Source organism: Mytilus californianus, unplaced genomic scaffold (genome assembly GCF_021869535.1).
Source record: "Mytilus californianus isolate M0D057914Y unplaced genomic scaffold, xbMytCali1.0.p SCAF_5, whole genome shotgun sequence".
Lineage (NCBI taxonomy): Eukaryota > Metazoa > Mollusca > Bivalvia > Mytilida > Mytilidae > Mytilus > Mytilus californianus.
Window position 1 is genome coordinate 11,292,763 of NW_026262701.1, and position 11,391 is coordinate 11,304,153.

The 11,391-nt window shown below is 32.4% G+C and overlaps 1 protein-coding gene and 1 long non-coding RNA gene across 2 annotated transcripts; one reads left to right on the plus strand and one right to left on the minus strand.

Annotated features, from left to right (window-relative positions):
- Positions 1 to 1,606: 1,606 nt before the first annotated feature.
- Positions 1,607 to 2,317, minus strand: LOC127700979 (uncharacterized). The gene is made up of 2 exons (XR_007981788.1): positions 2,252 to 2,317; positions 1,607 to 1,964 (listed from the first exon to the last, which is right to left on the minus strand). It is a non-coding gene; the product is annotated as an uncharacterized LOC127700979 (long non-coding RNA).
- Positions 2,318 to 2,973: 656 nt separating this feature from the next.
- LOC127700978 (uncharacterized) lies at positions 2,974 to 11,316 on the plus strand. Its single transcript, XM_052204732.1, has 4 exons — positions 2,974 to 4,022; positions 7,754 to 7,841; positions 10,006 to 10,096; positions 11,150 to 11,316. Exons 1-4 carry the CDS (start codon positions 3,146 to 3,148, stop codon positions 11,273 to 11,275), a joined length of 1,182 nt encoding a protein of 393 aa, XP_052060692.1. The 5' UTR covers positions 2,974 to 3,145; the 3' UTR covers positions 11,276 to 11,316.
- Positions 11,317 to 11,391: the final 75 nt, after the last annotated feature.

Consider the following 11,391-nt stretch of genomic DNA (forward strand, 5'->3'; position numbering starts at 1 on the left):
ATTTTGTGATAAAGCTACTATAAACTAATTTCAAGAGCCATTTGAAACATTAATATAGAACGATATTATTCAGAGAATGGTTATTTAGTTTTTTACATTATGAAAATATTCATGTTTGTTAAAATTTTTATGACATTTAAATGTTGATGAGCAATTTGCCGTTTGCAGTTTTGTAAAAAAACGATGAATTTTTAAACATTGATTTTTTTTCTCAGATATGTTCAAAATGTTGAACCATTTTGACAATTTTGACAGACAAATTTCTTTGATCTGACTTATTCCGCCTATAAATGATACAACGGTGTTGCACATATTTTGAAGATTAATTTCATTCACGATCCCGTACCAAATCTTTCACGATCCAATTGCAATACTTAATCACCGCTACGTTTCTTTCACGATAATTATTTTCGATATAGCGAATGACAGCCGTGTTAAAGGTAGACAACGAAACATGGCTCGGGCTTATTGTCGAAGTTTTACTTCCTTAATTCTATTAGATTTTATTTTTCGACCTATATGCATAAAATATTCGAAATTTACTTTTAAGCGAACAATAGTTTGTATGTTGCGCTGTTACACCATTGTTCCAGGTTAAGAGAGGACTGAGCGCTTATAAAACATGTATAACCCAGTCACATTCTGTATGTACCTGTCCCAAGTCAGAAGCCTGTAATTCAGTGGTTGTCTTTTGCTGCTGTGTGTCATATTTGTTTTTCGTTTATTGTTTTATCACAAATCAGGCCGTTGGTTTTCTCGTTTAAATTGTGTTACATTTTGTCATGTCGGAGCCTTAGGGTTTTGCTCATTGGTGAATCATAGTGCTGATTGACTACATATAGTTGCTTTCATCCACGTCATTAGAACTCTGATGAATAGTTGTTTCATTCACAAACATATCACATCTCCTTATCTTTATATAACAACAATCAATCAAAACATATTCAATGTATCATAAATTATGTTCATATATAATTGTTTATGAAATATATAATTAATCAAATAAATATTCAACTGTTAAATTAAAAAAAAATGAAATATTATTGTTGTATATTTTACTATTATAAATCTGTATTGTCTCAAAATATTCGGCAAAAGAACCCTCCTTCTGAATTATATTTCTCTATTTTCTTGATGTGCACATGTATGTCTCAGTTGATTGATTGATTGGTGTTTGCTAATGTTGTAAGCCTATCTTGTTTCATAGAAGGGTCTGTCAAAGGACACATGGATCTAATTTATTTTTCTTTTGAATTTTTGTCATTTAAAAATTTATTACAGATTCTAAAATATTGATATAATACCTCTGTATTATTCCTTTTAACTTTTATGACTAACTGACGAAAAGGATGTTAATTCAACAATTTCCCATTAAATTGGTGACCCATTTAGATACTTGTATAAAAATCATCATCTTATCACGTCATAAGTTAAGTGCGATGTCTCATGCACTTGTACCCATATCCTTTCTTTTTACTTTTCGATTTTGTAATTAATTTCTTGACAATTTATATATTCTTGGAAAGCCTTTTGGTCACTAACTGTCTTACTAACAGTTCTACAGTACAGCTTATTCTATGAAGACATCAAGAAACTAAAGACAGCGTAATCAAGAAACTTTTATTGCTATTCAGGTCGAAGATACATTTATATCACATTACACTGATATTAAGTTATATCTGTAAGTTGTATTTTCTGAGTAATAATCGAATTCAAGGAGTGCTAATTTATTTCATCCAGTCTACAAATTTCATGTCCCATCACCTTCCATACTTTGGTATGATACAATTTGCAATAGTTACAAATATTTTTAGCGCAATCTCTGCATCTGTAAACTGCTCCGTTGTTATCAACACACAATTCGCAATACTGTATTGAATTGACACTGGATTCAAAAGTTTTTTGTGTGAATTCTGGTTCGTGTAAAGCTTGTGTTTCACAGTTGTCGCTTGCCGATGATTCATCTATAATGAGTTAATTCAAGCTAAATTGCTATATATATATATATATACAATTTGTTTGACTAAGATTTGAAAGGTTATTTCAATAAATTGTCATTGAAATTAATACAATTCCAAAATTATCATTCAACTTTACATTTTTGCAACAAACTTCTCTAGATTTATTTGAAGATTAAAACACATTTAACAGATAAAACGAATGACAAAACAAGTCCGAAAATTGTCCATTAACGAGAAAACGGAATTATTCTGTATTTCTATCCACATTAACGAATAGTATGCACACTTACCTTTAGAAATAGTCATGTTCCTCGTTATTTAGTCAGATTGATTCTAAACTTTTACAATATTGCGTCGGTGTTAAAATAATCAGAAACAATTCAATATATTACATCGGTTCTTAATATAACTTGGAAATTTCAATCTGGAAATTTTGGAGGAAATTATTTTTTCATGGGCTCTAAAAATAGACGACACGTGGCTGGGTTGGACAAACAGTTTAGTTTCCTTTGGACCTATTGGTGTTAGTCAGACAGAGAGAAACAATAAAAGTTAATTCAGTGATTATAGGGTCCTTTTGACCGTCACTTGGAATCAGTAATGTTGCAATGATAAAAAGGTAAAACTACCGAAATAATTGTTTTCGAAAGTAAAAGTGTGCCTTTGTTAACGTTAAAACAATTCATTACAAGACGAAAACATCATGAATGAATATCCTTGGTGTTTGAGCATCGCACTTTATATATTATATCCTATTATGTAAAATCGAGACGTTATATTTTTAACTAATTTCAAATTTTATTGTATTTCGGATTCAATGATTACACATGAAAGTTTGGTTTTGGATACCATATTTTGAAATGATATTTTTTTTATCATTTTTTATTAACTATTATTATCATTCGTATTATTATTCTTCTTCTTCTTCTTCTTCTTTTTCTTCTTCTTATTATTATTATTATTATTATTAACTTTTTATTATTATTATTATTATTAACTTTTCAGAAATGTTCATTTATCATGGCAAGGAGAAATAGAATGTTGGAAAAAACAAACATCCTTCAATATTAACAGCAAAATAGTATATATATAAAGTCATCAATGAATCTGTCATTTGATGCACAACTTCAAGATACCAGAATTGTAAAAACGGATCAGGCGTGAATTAAAGCAGAGTCTCTAAAATGGAAAACGCTGCGAGATCCTTCTTTCTAATACTTAGATATATCGAAAACAATATACGATCTAAACGCGTTTGCTCTTCACCAGGGGAATGTACACAAGCAAATAGTATTCACTTCGGAGAAGTTTTGACTAATTTCTCACTGGTAACCTGTGGCTCTAGGAATATAAATTGTGGTATGTGTGTTGATCGTCTAAATGCTATCGGGTATTGTAAAGATTGTAAATTCTTTATAGATGGTTATTGTGCTGAATGTCACAAGAGAATAAAATCTTTCAGACACCATGATGTCATTACCTTCCAGGGTAAGAAAAACAACGAATTGAAAATTGAGAATTTCGCTCCTAAATTATTCTGTGAAATAATAGGACACAGTGACATTGAAATGACATCCTTTTGTTCACACTGTAAAGTTTTGGTTTGTCTCAAATGTAAAGAGAATCATGATATTGAAATTCATGATGTTGTTTTACTTGTTGATTTTTTCAAGTTAATAGACATTGTCCTTGATATAAAAAGCATAAGTAAAGAAATTATGATTCGTTTACCACAATGTGATGACACCCATGATGATATCATCCTTTTTACTGCAATCGTAAATTGGACTGATATGATCATAAAATTTCAAAAAGACTTTAGAACTGATGAATTTCCGCCTAAATTCCGACATATTTTGGACGATATATATCAGAATACATCAGTTACAGCAGCAACCTCTAATTCAAATATCATGACATGTAAAAGAGCCATTGAAGCAATGCTGTTGATCAAAAAGGATTTTGAAGAAATGCTGTATTCATCGTGTCAGAGTTTAGCACCAGGATGCCGCCGAAAAAACAAACATTTTCCTCAGAATAGGAGTGTCCAATTTGAAACTGGTAAATAATTGCTTAATATGGTTTTGAAATAAATTTAGTGATTGTATGTTGCGAGAAATAGATACAACAGAAAAACCATCGATAGAGTCGGGTCATGATCAACTTTCAGTCTAATACTATAATATATCGTTATCAAATTCGCCCAGTTTATTGTTTGCTAAATGATATATATATATAACGCCTTCTAAAATCTGATAAATATTGGACTATATTTTGTTTTTATTTTTGTTTCGACTGTAAGTTCGTTGTTGCGCTGTAAATTTTTCGAACGCATAATTTAAATTTTAAACACAATATGTTATATTCAAAACGCAGAGTGTTCCACATTGAACGCCAGCGTTAAAATATATAACACGTTGTGTTCAATCTTTTAACGCAGATTTTCAAGAAGAGTTCTGAATTGAACACTTGAGTGGTCAAATACTGTAACGGGGTTTGTAATATTATTTCATAGCTGTAGACGCACTCAGATAATATGATAAAGATGATTATTATCATAAATTAACGATAAATGGATGTTTAGCTGCATCCTCATAATCAAATTAGAGTTAAGAAAAAATAATTTTGAACCATATCACACGGGCGTATTTAGAATCTCGGTAATGATCGAAACTTTATGTGCTTCTTTTCCTGAGCTACCTTAATACTTTTGAATCACTTTTAATATATTTGCGTGAAATCTTGCAGAATGCAAGACACATAAAAGGTAGTCCGGCGACAGCGTTATCTATATATTTCAGAGTGTAGAAGAGCTGGTAGATACAAATATTGTGTACAGATGCCTAACGGTCTGAAGTTTCCGTCTGTCAAATGTCCGTTGTCCTTGATCTCATTTTCATGGTCCAATAAAAAAGAGGCGAAAATATCAAAGGGAATTTTAAACTCAAAAGTCGAAAACAAACTGACAATGCCAATAACTGCTTTCAAAATCTATATCATGATTTTTATACGACCGCAAATTTTTTTTTGCGTCGTATAATGCTATATAATGTCGTCGTCGGCGTCGTCGTCGTCGTCCGAAGACACATTTGGTTTCCGGACAATAACTTTAGTTTAAATGAGAGAGAAGGTTCAATACCACAAAAGGAAGGTTGGGATTGATTTTGGGTGTTATAGTACCAACAGTTTAGGAATTAGGGGCTAACAACAAGCATTTTTTTGTAGTGTCCGGACAATAATTTGTGTGTAAGTGTATGGATCTCTCTGAAATTGTACCACAAGGTTACATATCACAAAGAGGAGGCTTGGATTTAGTTTGGGGTAATTGCCCCAAACGTTCAGGAAATAGGGACAAAAAGGGGCCAAAAACAAGCATTTTTCTAGTTTCCAGACAATAACTTTAGTTTAAATGAATGGATCTCTATAAAATTTTACCAGAAGGTTCAATACCACAAAAGAAAGATAGGGATTGATTTTGGGGGTTATGGTACCAACAGTTTAGGAATTAGGGGCCTAAAACAAGCCAAAAACAAGCATTTTTGTAGTTTCCGGGCAATAATTTGTGTTTAAGTGTATGAACTTCTCTAAAAGTGTACTACAAGGTTCCATACCACAAAGGGAAGGCTGGGATTGAGTTTGGGGGTAATTACTCCAAACGGGGGGTTCAAAAAGTTGGGGGGATTTTTTTTTCGTAATTGTTTTTGGGGGTTTATTTTTTTTCTTTAAAATTTTTGAAATTTCAAATTTATGAAATCTTCAATTGCACAGTGTTGCGCAATAGCAAGAAATTTTCAATTGCACAGTATTGCGCAATAGAACAGTATTACCCAATAGCACAGTATTGCGCAATAGCAAGAAATCTTCATTTGCACAGTATTGCGCATTAGCACAGTATTGTGCAATATCACAGTTTTGCGCAATAGCACAGTATTGTGCAATATCACAGTATTGCGCAATAGCAAGAAATCTTCAACTGCACAGTATTGCCCAATAACACAGTATTGCGCAATAGCAAGAAATCTTGAACTGCACAGTATTGCGCAATAGCAAGAAATCTTCAATTGCACAGTTATAATTGCGCAATAGCAAAAAATCTTCAATTGCACAGTATTGCGCAACAACACAGTATTGCGCAATAGCAAGAAATCTTCAATTGCACAGTATTGGGCAATAGCACAATATTGCACAATAGCACATTATTGGGCAATAGCACAGCTTTGCGCAATATCACAGGATTGCGCTATAGCACAGTATTGGGCAATAGCAAGAAATCTTCAATTGGGCAGTATTGCGCAATAGCAAGAAATCTTCATTTGCACAGTATTGCGCGATAGCACAGTATTGGGCAATAGCACAGTATTGTGCAATAGCAAGAAATTTTCAATTAAAAATAAATACAAATCTTTAAACCAATTTTGATGGGGTTTAATTTAAAGTCTTTAATTTTGGGGGGTTCTTACCTGGTATTTCTATTTTGGATATTGGGCCCCATTTTTCAATTGGTCTACATTGAGGTCTAAAGCGTCCAAAATTAAACTTTGTTTGATTTAATCAAAAACTGAATTATTGCGGCTCTATGATATGCTGAATCTTATTGTGCATTTAGATTTTTATTTTGGGCCCTGTTTTCACATTAGTCCATATTAAGGTTTGAAGGGTCCAAAATTAAACTGTGTTTGATTTCAACTAAAATTAAATTTTTGGTGTTTTTTATGTGCTGAATATAACCATGTTGTTAGATTTTGGATACCAGACCATTCTAGGTAAATTAAATGTCCCATTTCAAATCTTTAAGATCTTTGACCACATTTATTTTGTGTCAGAAACCTATATCATGTCAAAAATTTGATCACAATCCAAATTCAGACAGTATCAAGCTTTAGTATTGTGTCCAAACTTGCCCCAACTGTTCAGGGTCAACCTCTGCGGTCGTATCAGGCGGCGCTCGGCGAAGAATTTTATTTCAGTTATTATGAAAAGTAGGACAGTTAAAATCTAGACTACATTTCATGGTTCAGAGTTCGATATTAGGTTTGTTTCTTATATACTATAATAGCTAATTTATATTCGTTTTATATAAAAGATAAGAAGATGCGGTATGATTGCCAATGAGACAACTCTCTACCAGAGACCAAATGACATAGACACGTAGAAGTTGACAACTACAGGTCACCATACGGCCTTCAAAAACGAGCAAAACCCATACTGCGTAGTAAGATATAAAAGGCCCAAAAATGACCAATGTAAAACAATTCAAACTAGAATGTTTGTGAGGTGTTTATGTTTAAAAGGTCGATCTGACTTTAGCCTCATGTTCATGGTTCATTCATAATGGGGGAGTGAGAGAAGGATTTCGGAAATAAATAGTTTGTCCTGGTAAGAACCTTGCCAAAGTAAGGATGAAAAGGGATATTCCTCCCAACAAAATATAGGAAATGATAGTGTTCAAAAGTAAAAAAGCGGGACTAGCAACATGTGAAAATGGATATTCTGTCCCCAAAAAATCTTCCTGTCTAAAATCCATATTTCTGCAAAAAATATTCATCAAAATAGTGGTTTAGTATGCTCAAATTCACTGTGACAAGTAATCTTACCAAGTATGAAAGTTTTCGCGAGATAGTATGAGGATCTATATTGAAAGACAATTGTCTGGGTTTCTCACTTTATTCTACAAATTAAATAAGTATATTTTTGTGTAAACATTAATTATAAAAAGAAAGGACATCAATTTGACTTTAAACGTTCGATCAAAATAAAAGTGAAGCATAGTTTGAACTGTTTGCATATTTCAGAACAGACAGATGCAATTTGTGGTGAAAGAGCAGCAAAATGTAGAAGAATTGACAATTTAAATAGAGACCTTCAGCAATCTAACGATCCGTATGTACTAGCAATCTTTATATGTTATAATATTTAAAAGTCATACGAAACTAGTTTCTGTAATTATAATGTTAATGATATTATTGAACCAATACATGCATATATAAACGAATAATCGACAAAAAAGGTTTCTTTGGTGATTGTTGATCGGAAACTTTGGCTGCTAATTAACTTTCGGATTGTTGTGCCGAAGTTTACCGATCATTATCTTGATAAACAATCAACACAGAATCATAGAGCATGAACGTGTATAATACGAGGGATGACATACCAATCATTATTTGCTTTTATTTTTTTTTTATCCGTGCGTTACCATTTGTAAATTAAACTTTGTCAAATCAGTTTTGAAATGATTTGGTGTAATACAATTTTCGTTCAGAATCGGTTGATATTATCTTTCTTCCACCTTTGTTTACTTTTTCTTCAATCACAGTTTTTTCCCTTCGAACTTTGCTGTGTGGTTTCCGAATTTCTAACGAGAGATGTCGTCGGTAAGTTCACTGCATACGGAAGAGCTGTCGGTGAAAAAAAGAAACGAGAAGATTATAATTCAATAAAGTAAACCTCTAAAGATATTTATACTATAATGGATTTTCTTTTTAAAAATATTAATTGATTGATTGTTCTTTGCTTAACAACGTCCAACAACCAGTCAATCAATCAATCTTTTAAAAGAAAATCTTTTATATGGTATTAAAACTTTTAAAAGAAAATCTATGTGCACGTGTTTTATAGTAAGTTAATTATAAAAGGACATGTTAACATAGTAAAACATAAGTTGCAAGATGCAATATGTTTTTTATTTTGAAGGGCCATTCCAGTCCGTCATAATAAAACAATATTACAATTTATTCTTTTAAAGTATTGATCTTCCGCCATTAGAATTACTCTCACACTCGACATAGCAAAATGACATCTACGCAAATAATATGGAACTGTAAGCCATGTATAGTTTGTCCATCTAAGCCGTTTCATTTCTATGTTGTGGTTTCCTTCCTTGGCACAGGAAAACAAAAGTTATTTCGGATTTTGAAAAAGTAGCCATTTTCACCATTACTTCATAAAAATGTATAGATACCGATAGTCAACGACAATGTTGCGCCGGAAATGATAAGGAAATATTTTGAATTTAATTACTAGTAAGTGAAATATGTACACAAGAACGCTACGGGATATTTGGTTAACAAGCATTTTTATGTTGTCCCCTCTTTTCAATGAAAAGCGCGTCAAACATAATATCTTTGGAATCATTTAAATTAAAACCCTTATTTTTAAATGCGCAAGAATATGAAGTAGCAATTTATATACCGCATACAGGGGAGGATCCAGGAATTTTGAAAAGGGGTGTAATGCCCGAATACGGAATATATACGGTATATACGGAGAAAAAAAAATTGGACGATTTTATGCCAAAAGAAATAAAAAAAAATCCCATCAAAAAGAGGGATGTACGCTTCCCTCCCCCGAATCCGACACTGGCATAGAAATGTACATTAAAATCATGTATATTTGTATGTGTTATAAAACTATTTATATGTATCAGGGATACTTTGTAAAACTGCAGTAGTGTTTTTACATAAAATTATCATAGTTTTGAAAAATTATACGATTTTTTTCGGTGTCATAAGCCAAATAAGTGTTTTCATGATGTCTCTTTGACTTTTTAAATTTAATACATCTGCTGAAATATATGTAAAGGTTGGAACAACCGGTATATGTATAATATCTTAGAACTAAAACCAGTCTGATAAAGTCAAATTGCTTAATCAATAGAACCATGCTGAATTATCTTCCTCTTGATTTGCAGGAGTCTGGGTTTAAATATGCACGTCAAATATCATAATCTTGACATGTTGTGGTATATTTAATGTTAAAAAGTCATGAAGAGCTTATAGTTCTTCTAATATAAAGTTCTGCTATTGTTTGAGGGTCTGGATGGGGGATCCTTCATTTCTGTATTCTTTTAATTTTTTATGTCATTTTTCTCTATTCTTTATATTTTTTGCCCATTATTCTGCCCCTTTCCCCATTATTCTCTATTCTGTTAACCCCATCCAGACCCTCTTGTGTACTCAAATCCATTTTATTCATCTAGGAAATTTGAAATATACATATTCATTAAAATATTATGTTTTTTCAAACAGCCTCTTTATTTATTTTTCAGGACAAGTTCCAACCCCAATTGCGAGGAAAGTTACTTTTGTCCGATAACAATGGAACCTCAAAGTTACTCCTCTGCTGATCTTTTTGGTAGTGTAGGTATTTTTATCTTTTGCAACAACAGAAAATAGGTTTCTTGTTTGTGTCACAAATTTTATTACAATGGATCTCCTCACTAAATCAAAACGCCTCGATGGCTTTGTGGTAGTGTGCATGGTCGCTTCAAGTGCGGAAGTCGTGGTCTTGATCCTTTGTCGGGTTAAAATATAAAATTCAAATTTGGTAGTGGCTGTTTCACCACCATTATGTATAGCATTTTAGAGAAAAATGCATAGACTGTGTCTGGGTTACTTGTCTTCTTGTGCCTCCCGCTTAATTTGTGAGCATGCACTTCGAAATTCGAACCCACCCTGTTTAATACTAAATAGGGTATATTCATATCACATTAACTTGTTAATATTCTGAGTATGAAAAATATGATATGTTAAAGTACTATATATAAATACACTTGCGCAGTTCTGGATGATTAAAAATGTTAGTTACGACCAGAGCCTTTACCTTCATGGACACATTATTCTGACTTCTAGTCGACCAGTATTTGCTCTTACTGCAAAAAGTCGCGTACTTAGTGGACGGCAAATACCAAATTTTCAAGTCTTTGGAACCGAGCAGGGATAGTAACCACTACTCCCATATTCAAGGCAAGCACTTTACCACAAGATTAAACAGGCGGTCACGCAGTATTCGTGGTTATTAAGTTATATATGTCTTGTTTGTAAAAGTATATAACACAAGCTTTGTTTACCCGTTCTTACAGAATGTCAACACAATATTAAAGTCATTTGAACAAAAGACGTTTCGTCACTGTCCATACATTGAAATTCATGAATGCAATTCTTCTAAAAGCAGCGTTGCAATTTCGGATGAATTTGACTGCATCGTGAAGACATCTTGTTTAGGCTTCCACACGTTTGACTGTTTTGTGCATTTGAGTACCCAAAGTTTTATTCTCAAGCTTATCTGGTGAGAAACTTGTAATGTAATGCGTACTGAAATTTGTGTTATGAATTTCTATTGGCAGTAAACTAACTAGGGCCTTCTAAGGGCTTATATGAATAAAATAATCTACTTTTGATTTAATTTTGTAGGGTTTCAATGGGTATGGAACGTCTCATCAAAAACCAATAGAACAAGAAGTAAGAGCTCTTCAAGCAGACCATGTCAGTGAACCCATGAATCTTGACAGCTTTAGAAATATACACTCTCATGCATAGGAATGATTTTTCATTGTTATCATGTAATTTATATCAAGCATTTCACATATTTTCAATATGTCTATATAAATGTGTCCTTGTTTGGTCATCGTTTGGCTATCTCATGTGGATTCGAA